Here is a 17,434-nt window from a genome sequence, read left to right on the forward strand (position 1 = left end):
CTGGTCGATGGATGGCTCAAGATGTGTAACGTATAGCAATCCTTCGACAGGAGGTGATGATTGCCCGACAGATGCCAGAACAGATGTGTAGATTGGGGGCCCTGGTGGTGGTCTGCCACAGGAGGACGCAGGCAGTATCCGTCTGGATAATAGATACGCTGACTGTCACCGGTTTGCACAGTACACCCCTACAATCGATCATCTCACCGTGTGTGAGGAAGAGATGAGGCTCCTCGAATTTAGAATAAGTGGACCTTCAGTAAACTCTGCTCTGCTGCAAATGCATAAAATCAAAAAGCAGCCTCCAACTCATCTGCAAGTTCTACGGCCTTTCCACGCTTAGGAGCCGAGGAGGCACTACAGGTGTCCCTGCTGTAATCCGGACTAATGGCTAGTCTCTGTAGCCCCAGCCTTACCCCACTAGCCCGCCGGGCACATCTACGCTTTCTGTGCGAACCGACTCTCCGGGAACCGCCATGCACGGATAGTCTTCCGAGCACTTAGAAGACACCATCCTCTACTGAGGCGTGTCATCAAGGGCCAGGTACTAAGGCGAGGATGGCCAGAGACAGACCCCTCGCAGTCCTGTTCAACATTAGCAGCGAGCATGCAAACGAGTGTGCGGTCTTGACGTGCACTGTGATCCAGGTGCCTGGCAGGCTGGGCCCATAGAAGCTAGTGTGCAGGCCCCGTCGCTAGCCTGTACACAAGCCGTGGTCCACATCGAAGGACAGCGGAGGATTCTGCAGCCCCTTCTGGGTGTACAGCCGTCACTATGGAGCGCGGCGAGCAGGCATCTGCACAGAGGTCGCGGGCTCGCTTAGAGGCGTGTAGACAGCCGACGCCCCGCCTTGTTGCAATGAGAGCTCGGAGATCAGGCAGCCGCTCCACCCATCGGCCATCATGTGAATATACACGCACCGTCAGAGAAGACCACTACAGTGCCTAGGCGACACCCCAAGCGTATGCGCCCCCGCTATAATAAACAAGTGGCAGACAGACCAGCAGCGGAAGCAGCAGGGGTATGCCGAGCTGGTGTAGGGCGCATGGTTAGAACCACAGCTCTCTGGGACAAAGACAGTGCACTGCTCGGACACCCCGTTGCATCCGTCCGTGCTATTCGTAGGCTGCAGCGCCTGGCAGGCCCTCAACTAGCATAGCGCGCCCTCGAGCCGCGCACCCAGCATGCAGGGCCAGGACGGCTGACCCTATGCGAAGAGGCGCCCTCCCAGGAAGACGACAGTCGCCATCGCCGCCCAAGTTTTTTAGCATTCAAACGCGGGCCCGATGATCACGCTGGCTTCCCTGGCTTTTGCACTGCCTGTCGAGCCTGGCTTCTGGCCGGCCTGGGATGGCTGACAGGAGCGTACAGGTCGGTGCCCTGGTTGCCGGGCCCAGCCTTCCATCCGCACTTGATGCTGAGCGATAACCCGAGCGGCGCAAGTGGTCTTCTTCGCTCTACATGCAGTGAGCCGCCCGGACGGATGCACGACCGGCCGTCTGCCTCTGCTCTGCTTCTGGCCACCAGGAGGCCCTGGCTCGAGTGCGTGTCACGGGGCGCTGCCCGCAATGACAGGGGCAGCACATCACTTCTCGGGCCTTCCAGCCCATCAGCAGGTGATCCTCAGAGCGCACTTAGAGTCCGGGCAGACACACCGGCACGGACCCAGCCGCATTGCGATGCCGCGATCTACCACGGACACTGCAGCCTCCGCAGTCACCCATTCTGCCTGTCTTCTGTCTAAGAGAAGAGACGCCGTGTTTGGCAGCGCCCGTGACTTACCGCAACGGGCCAGTTTCCCAGCATATCTTGCCGGATGCCTCCCTTATACCGCACTGCCCTATTCTTCCTTACGACGAAGAGAACTCTGAGGTCCTGACCCAGACGGAGCCCATTCCCATAACTTTGCTGCACTCATTGTCAGGCCCGTCACCACAGAGCGTCCACGCTGCGTCACTCTGGGCCTCGTCACCGATGTGGCCTCAGCTTGCAGGCCAGACGCCCATGGGCTCACAAGCCTCGCCTCCTGCATGCCCTAGAGACGGCCGGTGCCCTGTCCCGTCGCCTGGCGCAACGTCGGGCTCCATCAAGCGCGGCTGAAGAGGCCCGGGTCGACCCGCCGGCTGTACTGGCTGTGGCCACTATTCCTGCTTGCTGGGGTCTTCACTTCCGGGTACAGCAAGCTCTCTACCCAGCCCGGGCCCGACACTGCCAAGCCCCCAAGCCTGAGTCCCCCTCTCCACGAGAACGTGCCAGGTGTTTCCTGATAGCGCCCGTCAGTCCTGCGCTTCCTCAAAGCCATAGCCTGCACTGACCCTGGCAGTAGCGTATCCTGCAGCCAAGGGCTTCTGAGGCCTATCCCAGCGGTGGCCGTCGGGCCTCTCCAGGCCCACTCTTTCTTGACGACGCGTCCTGTAGCGCAGACACGCCGCCCCCTACCGAGCTATGTTGTGCCAGGGCGGTAGAAGAGGCAGGACCCAGAGGACGGTGAGGAGTCGGCTTCACCTGGACGAGATCACCCATCTTCCTCGCCCGAAGACTGGGGACTTGTTGTTCTCTGCCGCATTCGATGGGGCCGACCCCTTCTCCAACTCGTACGGGGGCAGCAGTGGAGGCCGCTTCAGATTGAAACAACATGAGGGTCGTCGGCCCATTGGATGGTGCGGCTCTGGGCCAATCACCAGGATGCAGCATCCCTGCCCCTGTACTAATAGCCGCAGAGCCTATAGAAGCCATGATGGTCAGTCACTACCCCGTGGCTCCTGCATCCTCCGGTCCGCCGACCTTACAACGTGAGCCCGCACACTAGCTTCCAGAGTGTGATGTCACCTAGTAGTTGTGTCGCCGCAGACAGAAGCCTGTGGTAGCGAATTGCATAGTAATGGGTTTGCACTCCGTGGACAGAGGCCCGCAGCATCTTCGGTGCATTAGTCGCCTCACTTCTTGTTCCCTCAGAGAGCTCTTTCTGAGGCCGCCTGTAGCATTTAAGTCCTGCGTCTTAATATGGACATCGTGTGTGTCTGATAACCTTGTACACCAATCCTAACCACGGTTCAGTGCTTAGAAATATATGAAAGATCACCCCTTCCAAGAATACAGTAGCCTTCTGCACGTTTATGGGATATGGGAAAAGTATAATAGTTCAACGAAGTCTATACTACGGCCTACAAACCATGGAAACTAGTAGTCATTTAAACTGCGCTTTAGAAAGGTTGGACATTTAAGACAATCTCAAAGACCTGGTTATCGTGATCAATACTCTAGAAATCCATACTTGAGCATCGATAGACTGTTGTTCAAAGAGGAGTTGTGGCCTCAAGCTTAAGCTATTGATATTTATCAGTGTGTTTTAGGAAATCAGCTCCTTTCAACATACAAAAGAGTATAGCGAGAGCATCTTATGTAGACTCCTAATCCTTGGCGTGTAGACCGATGACTAGCGTCCCTGAAGACTTCCGTCAAGTAATCTTGCATAGCGTCAAGTCTGTACACATGGAGTCAGGTGTGATGCACCTCTTCTAGTTGCATCTGTGAGTACATTCATAAAGAGGCACTTCAGATATCTGATTGAGGCGTACCAACTTCATCTATGCAACGGGCTCAACAGAGGAAGAAAACCTCTGAGCTCGTTATGCAACTCTCTATTTGGTACAGGTGCTATTCACTAACGAACCACTTAATAGAGTACTTGGTTTGCAGGAAGACTTTTCATCAATTAGACGCTGGCTGATATGGAGCAGAAAGGGCCCTTGCTGGGCCCACTGAGGAAACGCGAATAGAGGCGTTGCTGAGTATCAGATGCTCTTCCCAGAGGCCTGCCCGTTTACCGCCATACCTGTCGCGCTTTGACTTAGATAGGTGTTCCTCTTCCTCCTTGCACACCCGCGCGTCGTACCACTCGTTGTATCCAGCTGCTATCGCGTCGGATTTGCACTGGAGGAGCGCTGTCCTTCGGCGCTCTGCCTCCTGCTGCGCCCTTTCTGCGCGGTGCTTGGCGACTGCGCGGTCGTGAAAGTCGAACAAGTGCCTGCTCATGGCGATCTTGCGGGCCGCTCTGTACACCTCGCCGGCCTTTTCCGAACGCCGCCAGAGGGCCTGGCTTCGGCGGTCCGCCGCTTCCTCGACAGAGCGCGTCCTCCGGAGGGGCTGCGCTAGCCGCGCGACAACGTGGCCGGGCAGCGGCCTCCTGAAGGGCTGGCCAGACGGGACCGTGAAGTAGCTGAACGCCATCCTTTTCTTTCCACCCGGGTCAGCAGGTCAGCAGGCTCGCACCCGTCGCAGGCCTCCCGGCGCGCCCGGAGTAAGCTTTGGGGATGCCCACATTTCAGAAGTATTCAAATCCTAACTACATTACATAGTCATAATCTCAATACGAAGAAACAGTCGGCCTACTAAGTTACCAATGGACGTACCAAGCAAGTTAATGGGAGCTATTCACTTTGTGAAGGTCTTAGAAAAGTATTCCTTCTTCTTTTCGGGATCAGGAATAATGAAGTCGTTCTTCTCAGGAGTCCAGCCGCACGGGATGACACCGCCGGTTTTATCAGCGTACTGGAAGGCCTGAATCATACGCATAGCTTCTTCGACAGAGCGACCCACAGGAAAATCGTTAATTGTAACATGGCGTACAATTCCTTTATCGGAGACGATAAACATGGCACGCAGAGCAAGACCCATTTCCTCAACGAGTATGCCAAAATCACGTGCCATCTTATGATTCGTGTCGGCGAATAGATCACATTTGCAGGGCCCGATCCCCCCGTCTGTCTTATTCTGAAGGCACCAAGCGTGGTGGCTATAAACAGTGTCTGTCGAGCCAATGATAATCTCAGTGTTATACTTCTTCTTCAGTTGCTCAGCCATAGAGGAAAAATGAATGATCTCAGAGGGACAGACAAAGGTGAAGTCGGCTGGATAGAAGAAGATGATCAGATATTTGCCCTTGTAATCTGCAAGCTTACGCTTAGTAAACTTGAGTTCAGGGGTAAGGACCTCCACTTCAAAGTCGGGACAAGGGGTGCCTGGAATGGGAACGGAACTGGTTGTCTTGAGCTGCATGCAGACTTCTGTGTCGCCAAACTTCTCACACTTATCAGGTATGCACGTATTCTTATTCACGGTCAGCGTACAAGCAGCCGCAAAGGCAACCGAGATAAGACATATCAGCAGTAGCATTTTTATTGGGCCTTTTTCGTGTAAATTACTTCCAGCTTCATTCTTTAACACGATACTGCATCTGCGCCTTCGTCTCCCCCTCCTCTCACAATAGTGCCCCTTCCTGCATAATGCTAACTGCTTTGCAAGAGCCTGTAGTGTCACATATATCTTAGAGGTATATGCTTAAAATATAACATGCAGCACGTCTTGCCGCAGTTTCAAAAAGCACAGTCTCGAGGAGCATCTGAGAGGAGATCATCTTGTTTGCAGCGCCATCCAATTAACCCACTTGCCAAGGAATTTGACTACCGAGAGTCTGAGCGGGTTTTTGCAGAGGCCTCTGTAACAACCGTTTGCGGCAACGGTCGGGACATTGCCATTGACGGCGTTCCAGGAATAGGGTCTCTTTGTAATCCGCGCGCCGTATCCATCTACGCACCCGATAATCCGCCTTATTCAGCTACAGACACATTTCATCTGCTTATCGCCGATTCTACAGGGCTACGAGTGGCTAGTCGCTCGGTTTTACGCACACTTAAGACCCTAACAACTAAGAACTCTGTAGCGTCTGTTTCCATCGCGGGGGTCGTCCAGGTTCCTTTGGGTGTGGTGTTCACAGATGATATTCATCATAAGATAAAGCTGCTGCGCCCTCTTCCTTCCAATAAGATGCTAGACCCCTATGATTCACTTCTAGACAAAACATTTTATACGGAGCAGCGCAAGGACAAACGAAGTGCAGATGTTACGCACAGTTTGATAACTCTCTCAGGCTCTGTCGCGGGCCATGCAGACGGGCTGATCACCAAGGCGCTCTTCAACAGACCTACTGGACTCGCCAGTGCATGCAGCGGCCGAATAATTCTGATTTGCGATACCGGAAATAATTGCATTCGTTGCCTCGATATTCAAAACCACTTTGTGACTACGCTTGTGGGTACTCCTGGAAAGTCGAAGTCTGAATACATGACTAAGAGACAATCAAACCCGCTGGATCCTTTTGTGAGGGAGGCCATTCCTATTGACAAGGCAACCCTCAGAAGGCCGATGGGGATCTGCATCTCCAGTACAAAACCGGGGGTTGTTTATATAACAGACACCGGTAACCACACTGTCAAAAAGATAGACACGATCAATCAGCTAGTTCAAAACATCGCTGGGTTAGAGGGTCAAGCGGGGTCCTCCCTGGGCTATGAGAGTATGCTCAATACACCGATAGGAATATGCGAACTGCCAGACAGAACGCTCTTAGTATCTGACAAGGTGGGGCTGCACCGTGTCTGTCCAGATAGATGTTTTCTTTGGCAAGTGTCAAGCACTAGAAAAAGCTCGGGCTGGAGAGACGGCCCTCTCGCAAAAGCCCTGTTCAGTAGTCCGAATGGACTTGCCTTCGACGGAGAGCACGTGTTTGTTTGCGATATTGGAAACCAGAATATCCGCATGATCACGTTTGGCGCAGTGACAGCCCAGGATGGTGCATCGGCCCTGAACGCGGCATTATCTGAGCACCAGGAAAGCAACACCGGGAACCCTGGTGCTCCTAAGCAGGAAAGAGATGGGCGAGCTATGCCCGTTGATAGAACAGAAGACTATGGGAAACACATTAGCTATCAGAACGGTGCGCAGGACTACGATGATAACGACACTGTTGAAATACACGGGAGCAGGGCATCCTATTCTAAAGAAAAGGCAATTCCTTCTTCAGTCAAATTCACAACAGCGGATAATATTCGCCACGTGCGGGAGCGCAAGCGAAGTGGTACTCCAGATTATGGTTACTACCGACACATGCATCGAGAAGAAAAGCAGAGAATTCAATCAGAGTCCAGTGACAGCACAGAGATGATAGAAAAAGTTGTCGTTACTCCTATGGAAGGTAGCCACGGAAAAACTTCTAATCTTAGCCCTAAGACTCTGGATGCAAGGGCACAGTCTCTGCAGGCGCGCACGGGGTACAACTTTAAGACAGTGCGAAGAACGGATTCTTCGGATGCTAACGCCTCTGAAGCGCGGGTTGGTGGCCCAATGGACCCACTGCTTAAAGAGGATGACGTTCCCAATCTTACTAAAATAGAAGTTCTTAGGGGTACAAATGCATCTCTCCATAATGCGATATTAGAACCTCATCTACAGGTTGAGAGTGTAATTGATGCCGCAAGGGTGACTGGAGCCGGCACAGCGGCTGTAGAGCAAACAGTTTTTACTAGAACGCGAAAGTCAACTGGACATGATGAGATTAGTATAAGTGGCACCCGTGTCAATCATACTCCCGATACGGTCTTAGAGCAATTTAGGGTAGAGCCGTACACTAATTCACGAGCAGGTGGAGACCACTTGATGGCTCATACACAGAACACAGCACCCCACCAACTCCAAAAGCACGAGCACTTAACAGAAGCGGAAGACGAATATACTCTATACAAGTCACTGTCATCAACTGCCAGTACTGGCGCCAGGTCCATGAACGATTGCTCATTTCCCTCACGAAATATAGACACACCAATGGTCACACTAGGGCGCTTAGACAAGAGAGCCAAGAGCAGTGCAACAAAGCAGCTTCCATACCTTAACGACCCCATGTCTCCAGAGGCTTCAGACAAGCTACAGGATGGAGGTAGCAAGACAGGGCAGAGAAGAACTAGACCAGGGTCCCACAGAGAGTACATAGCCACCTCAATAGAGTCGGAATCGTCACGTTCTGGGTCCGATGGCCGACGATTCAGGCCAGAATCCATAAGGAAAAGATCCAGTAGCTGGGGCAGTCCACACAAATCCAAGGAGGCTTCAGATTTGCGAATATCACCCTCATTGTCAAAGAGGTTCACCAATCCACCAAGAAACATTAACGACTTATTACTCAGCAAATACCAAGAGAAGCACAAAAGTTTCTTCGTAGCACTTGTACGGTGCTCACATAGTCACGCATCCATGGTATTCTCGCATGTTCCCAGGAGAGATGGCGAGATCACTGCATTAGACTTCTACTCCATGGTAATATCTCGTTGCATAGCTGCAAAGTTCCTCCTCCTCATGGTGAAGGTGGTGGACGGAGATCAGCTATGCACAGCTGGTTTTGACTCTCTGGGAAGACAAGCTCTGTCACTTAATGACTTCGGGAAACATAACGGGGCGCATTCTCGCGGAAAGACAGCCAAGAATGCATCACTGAGTATGGGAGCAGCTGCTATCTTTTCTGTTTATGGAGACAGTGCAGACCTTTCTGTTAAAAGCATAACAGTGAGTGGAGTTAAGACTAAGATCACTACAAAGTTTGGGAAGTCACTAGACCTCTCATTGATACAATTCCCCGATCTCATTGACAGGACAATGTGGCGATCCTCGGCTCAACTCTCACAGATAATAGACAATGCAGAGATCGATGAAGAAGAAAACAAAGAAAATATAACTCTGGTGTGTCCAATAGAAATAACCTTTTCATATCAGCAGATACGGAGCACAGCAACAGTTGACCTTTTGTTAACAAATGAAAAGCTGACCTTAAGGTACACTACAGACGAGTGCACACATCAGCTATGCGGCTTTTTGCATACACAGGCACTCTATCCAATTCAGATGTAAATTATTCAGCGGTTACTCCCATTCATGGCCAGCAGGAGCAAGCTTAAGCTGCTGCAGAGTGGCCTTAGAAAACTGGATGATCTTCTTAGCACGGTACTCAGGCCCTAGCGCCCTTTTACCATCAAATACGCGTGTCAGCTGCCTGCGCAGCTCTTCAATATACTCAGCACTGCCGAACCTAAACTCGGATACCTCCGTGGTATCGTTGATCATAATGTATTTTTTATTTTGCTCATGAACATGTGCGGCCATGGTGGGAGCAAATATCTCTGCTAGAAGCTCTGCATTTGAGGTCTCTGGCTGTGCAAGCTTGGTAGAGAACCAACGCATAAGCATAGCCTTTAGCTTATCGCGGATCCTCGCCTCAAGCTCCTCGAGAGACTGAGCGTCCTTGAAGTCCATCTCAATCCGGCCTGGCGAGGCAGCACTATTATTGGACGGGTCGGCATTGAGAGCGCCCGCCACTCGATCCTGAGTCTTTGGCACCTGGAATGAGTGCACATGCTTGAATTTCTCCTTTATGAGTTCTGCCCTCTTGATATTGACTTCCTGGCGGCGCTTTGCACGGCTGAGAGCATCCTTTTCCTCCAGTCTACTATGACTTTGCATTTCGGCTATGTCTATGACCTGCTTGGTCAGCAACTTCTGCAACTTTTCAACCTTTGCAGCTTCTTCGTTCTCTGGCGCATCTGGGTCTTTACCCCGACGTGGAGCCTCCTGCCGCCGATCTAGGACAACTGACTCAAAGCTTGGCGTGAAGAGAAGCCCAAGGTGTGCAAAGATCCCCTCTGTGGGGGGCTGGAGCAGGTTCATTATCTTCTGTAAATGTTACCTCAGGTTTGAGATAGAATATTCTAATAAAATACTAAGAACTTTAAATTGGATTTAGCGCAAATCTGTTTGCTCACGGACGAGCCATGTCGCGAATCGTTATCGACTGCAAGGGGCACATCCTGGGGCGCCTTTCCGCCATTGTTGCTAAGGAGCTTTTGCACGGGCACGAGGTTGCCCTCGTCCGCTGCGAGAAGGCGATCATTAGCGGTGCGTTCCGAGATGTCAAGGCACACTACCTCAAGAAGATGCACAAGCGCACAAACTTCAACCATCTCCGTGGCCCCTTCCACTTTCGCGCGCCCGCCGAGATTGTGCGCAGAACGATTAGGGGCATGATTCCGTACAAGACGGTTCGTGGCAGCGACGCCATGAGCCGCCTCCGTGTCTACGACGGGATCCCTCCCTGCTGTGCGAGGTACAAGCGCGTGGTCTGCCCGTCAGCGATGGCGTACCTTTGCTTGAGGCCTGAGCGCAGAAGGTGTGAGGTCGGCCGAGTGGCCCATGAGATCGGCTGGCAGCACGCAGCAGACGTAGAGAGGTACGAGAAGAGGAGGCTGGAAGAGTGCGACAAGTGGTACCAGGACAAGATCCAAATTGACAAGAAGATCGCTGAGGCAGCCGAGAAGGACGCCGAGCTCCAGAGGATCAATGCGGAGCTCGCCAAGTATGGTTACTAGGCATGCTAAGCATTTACAAGCAGTAAACAGCCCCAGGTGTGTCTTCTTTGCACGTCATTGGGAAGGGCACTGGACGTCGCCGTCCTTCTTGAGGCTCGTGCGGCGAGCTTCGGCAGCGGCTTTCTCTGCGCTGCGGATGTCTGGAGGTTTTGTGTATGCTATGATGAGGGTGTTGTTCTGGAGCTTCAGCTTGGCGAGATTGGCCAGGTGAGGCAACTTGGCACGGCGTAAGTCTTGAATAACCAGACGCTTGAAGTACTTCTTGTTCTGTGTTTTTAGCAGGAGCTCATCATTTTCTACTGTGAGAAAATAGTTACTCTCTGGGCCAGGTAGATTCGTTATCTTAAAGACAAATGCCGTCTCACTGTCTAGTCTAGAAACCGTTGGAGTAGACTTGGAAGCGTACATCCCAGCAACCACCTCTGTTGAACTAGCTTCAGCAACCTCTCCAACCTCTATCTCCCATGACATCTCGCGGCCCAAGTTCGTTCTGCGCCGCCACTTTCGGAGAAGAAGAAGTTGGGTATCTGCCGCAAATTCTTCAATGCATTCAGAGCCATCCTCGAAGACTGTATGTATGCGGCATACGTTGTTCTGATTTACAGCTGTCTTCTTTCCTCCCGGAATTAGGGACATCTACAGCTTTCTACGCTTTATTAAAAAGGCAGGTAATGCGAACGTCTCTCGGCGGCACGCCGAAATTTCGTTGTAGATCACGACGACTCTGTTAATACACTAATGGTCTGCACAAGGTATTGCCCATGCTGCTTTTTGAGTGATGCAAACTAGCACTTAAAAGCGCTTAAGTGCACTGGCTAAAAAGGTTCAATTGATCGGGTTATCGAGCTGTGACAGATCCAGGATTAACTTTGAATGAGATCCATAAAGGCACTACTTTAATATATGTCAGATTGATGAGATGCAGCGTACCAGACCAGAAGAGTGTAAGGCTTTCGATAGGCCAAACAACAGATTGAAGCCCATTTAAACTCACTATGCGGGCACATGACAAGGGAGCTTTCAAATATTGCAGCTAAACCCTACCCTTTAGGGACAGACGTTAACTCAGATATCGACTAACATCAGAGTATGCATACTGTCGAGCTTTCTCAGGGATTCCTTTGCTCTTTCCACATAACAACTAGCGTCTGAATCGGGATGGTCTGTAACGGGAGCAGCTAGTAGCTGCGCCACCGTGTCTGGACCTACACCGCTGATACGAGCATTTCCATTAATCTTAAGTGTGAGTCGAGGTATTAACGCTAGCGCATCCAAATCTTCAATGTTGTAGAGAGAGAGCGAGATCTCCAGCACATCAAGCTTCATAATAGATAGACTGCAAATCCCCGTGTCGCGGGCATCTTGGCTTCCAAGAAGACTCTCCGATTGTGGCATGGAGCAGTGAGAGAAGTGGAGTTCTTTCAGCAGAGGGAAGCAATCAGCAATAGAAAATAAGAGTTGCGAAGAGATCCAGTGACAGTCATCAATCTCTAACAATTGTAGCTTTGAAAGTACAATAGCAGGGGTGGTACACGTGCTCAGCATTCCAAGTTTATGAAAGAGACTTGCCCCCTTAATGAGGTCAATCGGAAACTGGCGAGAAGACGCCGTTGTGAGCTTAAGAGATAGCCTGCGCAGATTTGGAAACGTGTGATCAATGTATGAGAGTATTAGGTTTTCCGGTATGTTAAGTTGTACGTCGTGAAGCAGTAAACTTTCAATATGTTGAAGCTCATATGAAAGTGCGAAGAACGGATAGAACAGGAGGCGAGGGCTATTTCTGACAATTAGCTTCTTGACTGTGTTAGCATGGACGGCTGAGCCGAGTATCCAAAGAATCTTCTTTCCGCCTTCTATCTCGTTACTGGTAAGTTCCTCTACTAAAATGGTATGCACATCTTTACACAGCACCTCGGACATTTCGTATTTGGTGCTGAACTTGTCATTGACAAGCAGAACACCATCTTGTATTAGCGGTGACAAAGATGGGCCAGTTACGGGATCAGCCGTTGGCTGCAGTTGAGGGTCAGTTACAGGTGTCCTAGTAGTGTTCGAAGGCATCAATAATCGCTTAAGAGGTGGAGGCATGAGAAGAGACATATGGATATACGAGTAGATTGTCTCTAACTTTAAATCTTCTGAGTGCCAAGACTTTTAGGATAGACCTGGTCCTCTGCAAAAATGAAGCCTCCCGGTCACAAAGAGCAATGGGGGAAGGGTCTTGTAAGTCTGCACAAAACAGTGAACGTCACTACACCGACCTGTCAAATAGTCCATGTCCTGCGACAGGCAGCAGAGAAAATGCCGCTCAGACTCGATGCTGACAAAAGCTTGGTTCAGAGTGGCAGGTTGTTATACGAAAAGGCGAACAGTCCGATAAACTATTTTCGGCGCGCCCCTTTATTTACCTACCATACCCCTAACAACGCCACATATGAAGGCAAGATCACCCCATACACCTCAGTTTTAGGTATCCCGGCATACCGTATTACATCTGCCGCTCCCAGATCTACCACTGGAAAGCGTCGCCTATCATCCCCATCACCTCAAGGTCCGGCAAAAATCCCAAAGGGCATGCTACCGATAACCTGCCAAGGCACTAGTATGGAAGCCCTCGAGCAGCGGAGGAAGTACAACAATGCCATGAGGGTATTTAAAAGGCACGTTCATAGAGCACGCCTTGAGTCAGCACTCCAGACCATGACATACGACCCAGAATTTGATGCTCATGAGTATCTGCGAGATGACATTGCACACGAGCTTCGGATACGCTCCCTGGAGGCCATGAAACAGAAGTATTGCAACCAAGATGAGATTTACTTTGCAGAGTACGCCAGCTATCATCAACCGCTACTCAACTACAAAGACAAGACTACCATGGAGCACAAGCAAATACACTCTATTACATCCAATACGCAGTCATTCATTGGGCAATGCGACAACACTCAGTACCAACTACGACCCAAAACAGATGACACTAGATTGTACGGATCAGGAGATGTACACAGTAACCAGTTAAAACGGCGAAAGAAAATGTTGATCGATATGCGCATGGACCAGTGTTGTGATGACGACGAAACAGCTGCGTATGTGGCGATGTATGGCATCTTCAGTAAGTTCAGGGGGATGGATATCAAGCGTGCGACAAAGATACCGCATCTAGTTAATGGAATATACAATGACCTGGCAGACTTAGTCCATCTGCGCCCTGCCCGAGCCTTCGATGCAGATAGCTCGTTTGACGCTAGAGATGAGATTGAATCACTGACAAGTGAAAACGGCGAGGATACTGAGCATTATATTTCTGGGCTGTGTAAAAGAAACGCCTCCAAAGAAGCAAGCCGATCTGAAGGGCCTCGTCGGGGCACCATACACACACCCAAGACTGTACAAAGCAAGTCGAGATCCAGACGCCATCCTTACCCAAGCGTACAGTCCGATAAGAGACAGACAAGCACCGGATATTTACATCCAGCTCCAGGCAAACAGAATCTCCCTGGGACCATAGGTAGAGAGTCATCTCCTGTAATATCTAAGGCTAGCCCATTTATTTATCAAGCGCCTCCTATTCAACAAGGAAATCAGCATTTCACCAGCTTTGCGGTCACCGACCAATCTTTAGAAAGACCGGACGGGGGCCTGGGCGACAGGATCGCAAACTACATTCGCACAACATTAGAACCGATCGCCATTCGTAGGGAAAGCGTTGAGGATGGATCTTCGATACGAGAAATAAGCGAGGCTTCCATTGATCTTTCGCCCTCGTCTAAGGACTAGATGGTAGTTAACTTGTCTTTAATTTTCCTCATCTGTGTTGTCACCATGGACATTTGCGCTGCTGGAGACAAAGTATCCTATGGATTCGCGTGTATTCGGGGCTGTGGCAGCTTCTTCGGCCGGCAAGCTGTCGTCGATAAATGCCGGCTCACTTGTATCTGGAACCTTTTCCAATGAACTTATTTTTAGATCACTTGCCGTGACATCTATCCCAAAATTGACAACGCGCTGAGGGGATTGTGGCTCCTGAGCCACCCGAGGAATCCCTGCGCCTGCGGACACGGGAGGCAGGACAATCGAGTATGTGGACAGCTCGGCTGGACGAAGTCCGTCGTTCCCCTTTACATTAGGATACTCAAGAGTGGCCACATAGTCCTTGGTGCTGCCATCCCCAATGTTGCGGCTTGGCGGTGCACTTTCTTGCATGAGGGTCATGCTTCCGGGCGCAAAGTATTTGGGTGTGTCATCGTTGATCTGCGTTGCTTCAGGCGTAGCTTTGGAAAATGTGGTGAGAATTAGATCACCATCCATGTGATCGTTAGGCGTGCTAGACTTGCCCAGTGAAGCAAACAGGTGCCGTGTCTGGGTGTGCTCTGGTAACACGTCTTGCTCAAACTGTTTCGGATCCATACCCGCCTCGTTTGCACGGATGGAGAGGCTAGCGTATATCTGCTGTGTTCTATTCTCAGTATCATAGTCGGGTTCCTGAGTGGCACCTGTTAGCTTGCCAAGCAACTCGCGACGCTCATCTGGTGGTGGAAAGTTACTGATAGCTGGCTTGTTAAGTTTTGTTAATTGACTCAGTTGGCGGACTATCTCCAGGGATTGATTCCGCAGAAGGCTATCCTGTGCAGCTTCGGTGTCTGTCTTAGATTTATTTCGCTGACTATCTCTCGGTCTTTCTTTCTTTGATTGCCGCACAGTAGCATTGCGCTTCTTCTCTTCTTCAATCAACCCTGACCCGGGGCCCTTCAATGCAGGGAGAGGCAAGCTGACCGACAAATTAGCGTCATCACTTCGGAGGCGGGTGGCTTTTTTCTTTGTGGAGCTGATGTTGCTAGATACCGAATCGCTCCACTGAGGCGTTTCAATGGTGGAGTCAGATGCAGAGCGCATAGAGTTGTGGGAGACTTTCGACTTGGACGAGCCACGTTTTGCTGCCTTCTTTGGTCGTGAAGCGTCACCGGGTCGAAGGGGTACAGATGCTACTTGAGCTCCACTATGATGGCCTCCCAAGTAGGACGAACCAGGAGTGGAATCGGTCCGGGAACTATCTAGTGCTGCAGGACCACTTCGTGATGCTGTCCGCGGCCTTGTTAAGCTCTTAGACCTTCTTTCAACGAGAAGCCCATCACCGTTGGAGCTAGACCTTAGTGGGCGCGAGTTTTTCACCTGATAGTACGGGCGCCCACTGTCTGGCGTGTCCATGCTGAAATCACTGATACTGTTGTGGCGGGCAACATGCTGACTCTTAGTTGGCTTCTTTTTACGAGGCTCGGTATCTATCGATTTATAGACTGAAGCATACGATTCTGAAACGGGCACCATCCGAAGGGTGCGCTTAAAGCTTTCTTCTCCCTTGAGCATGTCAATGGCCTCGTCCATATAGTGGCACTTAAGAATACTCTCAGGCGGCGCCAGTTTTCTAAGATCATCTGGAATGTCCAAATAGCCATCATCACGAATTGTTTGGCTACCTTTTAGTATATGCCTTTGAGTGTGGAGTTTGTTTGAAAGGGCCATAAGCTCCTCTTCCTTCTCCTTTGTCATGTTCAGAGCTCTGATGGAATTTATCGCCTTGAACTCCTTATTCGAGAGCACATTTTCTTTCTCGTACTGAACCCTCCGAAGATGCATCTCCGCCCTCTTTGTCCGTAGATCCTTCAGCAGTTCGTCCTCTAAGGCTCGTTGACGCGCATTAACAGACGTCTCAAGGATGTGTCTGCTAGAGCGAAGCTCCTCTTCTTCAAGTTTGCGCGCCTTTGCATCTTGCTTATTACGATATATCTTTCCGAAATTCTTCAGCGTTACTTCTATGCGCTGACTGGTTTCGCTGATCCGTTCGGCGTTCTCCTTCAATTTTTCTGTAGATGCGCGCTTAGCACCTGCCAGACGACGGTTCTCCCTTAGCGCATGATCCACTGATTTGGAACGAGCAACGTCTTCCCAATACTCGTTGAACACTTTTGTGTGCCGCAGCTGATTTTCGCGCAAAGACTGCTGAAGTCTCTCCACTTCCTGCCGCTTCTTTTCTTGTGCACGCTGGCTCCTTTGTTCTCGAATAAGTTGTCGCTCCTTGAACTCAAGCTCGCGTGCCCGGTCTTCTGCCTTGCGCTCTTGGGCCAGTTGATACAAGAACTCCTCTCGAGGAACCGAGCGCGTCTTGGAGCGGACAGATTGGTCGTCGAGATAACGCTGACGACGCTGGAGCAGAGCATCATGTGCATGCATTTCCTGGATAGTCTTTGCATATGAGCGTTTCCTGCATTCCTCCTGCTGGCGCTGAAAGCTACTAAAGATCTCAAGGCGGTGCTGCTCCTGAAGAATGTACTTAATGGCCTCGTCCTCATACTTAGCAGTCATTCTATTTTCAATCTCCTGGGCCTTCAGGCGATGCTCTTGTGCAGCCTCAAGTTGAAGCTGTTGTTGTGCTTCCTTAGCAATGCGCTGTCGGAGATTGAGCTCCACTTCCTTAATATGACGTTCAATGATTTTGGCCTTGAGCTCGTCCGGGTTATGCGTGGATGTCTGCAAAAGCCCCCCTCGCGGTGTAGATGGAGCTGAAGTAACGTTTGGAAAGCGCAAGTGGGGGTAAAGCGCAGCCTCGGCCTTCGAAATTCCTTGCTCTAAAATTAGCTGGTACTCGGCTATAGCTTGGCTCAGAGCCTCTTTCCGCATTGCCTCATAGTTATCGTAGTAGATGACAAACTCCTTATCCGTTAGATTCTTGTATGCAATGCGATGCTTTAGTTCTTCGCGAGAAACGTAAAGTATGTCTGGTGGCGTTATCCCACACCTGTTCATGGCCACAATGGACCGCGGGGAAGTCGGCGGATCGGTAATCTTATCCGCAGGGTTGATCTGCTTGAAACTAGACATGGTGGGGTATTTTTTTGGCGGATCTTTATAGTTAAATTTGTCTCACTTGTCGTAGAAACGTCCGGACAGCACGATACAACGGTCTATCTTGATAGGATTCCCTCGAGAGGCATACCTTATTTACTAGATGATTGCCTATTATGTGGCTATCCAGGTATTCGTCTGATAGGCCCCCAACGGCACATCCAGAATGAGAACCGGCGCCAGAGAAAATAGGGGGTTGTCCCTATTTACTTCAGATAGTACACTGTCAAGTCAAAACATAACCAAACCTTCTAAAGCGTATCTACCGGAGCTAGAGATGGTGTTG

At 50.7% G+C, this 17,434-nt stretch overlaps 9 protein-coding genes across 9 annotated transcripts; 3 read left to right on the forward strand and 6 right to left on the reverse strand.

Moving 5' to 3' along the window:
- Positions 1–3,712: 3,712 nt before the first annotated feature.
- GL50803_00135269 (uncharacterized protein) lies at positions 3,713–4,231 on the reverse strand (the record flags this gene model as incomplete). The annotated part of the gene is made up of 1 exon (XM_001704782.1): positions 3,713–4,231. The coding sequence occupies one exon, from the start codon at positions 4,229–4,231 to the stop codon at positions 3,713–3,715; it is 519 nt and encodes a 172-aa protein (XP_001704834.1).
- Positions 4,232–4,435: 204 nt separating this feature from the next.
- Positions 4,436–5,176, reverse strand: GL50803_0015383 (Peroxiredoxin 1; the record flags this gene model as incomplete). The annotated part of the gene is made up of 1 exon (XM_001704780.1): positions 4,436–5,176. One exon carries the CDS (start codon positions 5,174–5,176, stop codon positions 4,436–4,438), a length of 741 nt encoding a protein of 246 aa, XP_001704832.1.
- A 177-nt stretch (positions 5,177–5,353) lies between these two features.
- GL50803_0015382 (NHL repeat-containing protein) lies at positions 5,354–8,737 on the forward strand (the record flags this gene model as incomplete). The annotated part of the gene is made up of 1 exon (XM_001704779.1): positions 5,354–8,737. One exon carries the CDS (start codon positions 5,354–5,356, stop codon positions 8,735–8,737), a length of 3,384 nt encoding a protein of 1,127 aa, XP_001704831.1.
- Positions 8,738–8,749: 12 nt separating this feature from the next.
- On the reverse strand, positions 8,750–9,550 carry GL50803_0011248 (uncharacterized protein; the record flags this gene model as incomplete). The annotated part of the gene is made up of 1 exon (XM_001704778.1): positions 8,750–9,550. The coding sequence occupies one exon, from the start codon at positions 9,548–9,550 to the stop codon at positions 8,750–8,752; it is 801 nt and encodes a 266-aa protein (XP_001704830.1).
- Positions 9,551–9,654: 104 nt separating this feature from the next.
- On the forward strand, positions 9,655–10,248 carry GL50803_0011247 (Ribosomal protein L13a; the record flags this gene model as incomplete). Its single annotated transcript, XM_001704777.1, has 1 exon — positions 9,655–10,248. One exon carries the CDS (start codon positions 9,655–9,657, stop codon positions 10,246–10,248), a length of 594 nt encoding a protein of 197 aa, XP_001704829.1.
- Positions 10,249–10,302: 54 nt separating this feature from the next.
- Positions 10,303–10,884, reverse strand: GL50803_0011246 (DPCD family protein; the record flags this gene model as incomplete). Its single annotated transcript, XM_001704775.1, has 1 exon — positions 10,303–10,884. One exon carries the CDS (start codon positions 10,882–10,884, stop codon positions 10,303–10,305), a length of 582 nt encoding a protein of 193 aa, XP_001704827.1.
- A 429-nt stretch (positions 10,885–11,313) lies between these two features.
- GL50803_0011245 (uncharacterized protein) lies at positions 11,314–12,348 on the reverse strand (the record flags this gene model as incomplete). Its single annotated transcript, XM_038045656.1, has 1 exon — positions 11,314–12,348. One exon carries the CDS (start codon positions 12,346–12,348, stop codon positions 11,314–11,316), a length of 1,035 nt encoding a protein of 344 aa, XP_037902115.1.
- Positions 12,349–12,429: 81 nt separating this feature from the next.
- Positions 12,430–14,025, forward strand: GL50803_0011244 (uncharacterized protein; the record flags this gene model as incomplete). Its single annotated transcript, XM_038045655.1, has 1 exon — positions 12,430–14,025. One exon carries the CDS (start codon positions 12,430–12,432, stop codon positions 14,023–14,025), a length of 1,596 nt encoding a protein of 531 aa, XP_037902116.1.
- An 18-nt stretch (positions 14,026–14,043) lies between these two features.
- Positions 14,044–17,124, reverse strand: GL50803_0017571 (uncharacterized protein; the record flags this gene model as incomplete). The annotated part of the gene is made up of 1 exon (XM_001704773.1): positions 14,044–17,124. One exon carries the CDS (start codon positions 17,122–17,124, stop codon positions 14,044–14,046), a length of 3,081 nt encoding a protein of 1,026 aa, XP_001704825.1.
- Positions 17,125–17,434: the final 310 nt, after the last annotated feature.

This window comes from Giardia intestinalis, chromosome 4 (assembly GCF_000002435.2).
Source record: "Giardia intestinalis strain WB C6 chromosome 4, whole genome shotgun sequence".
Classification (NCBI taxonomy): Eukaryota; Fornicata; order Diplomonadida; family Hexamitidae; genus Giardia; species Giardia duodenalis.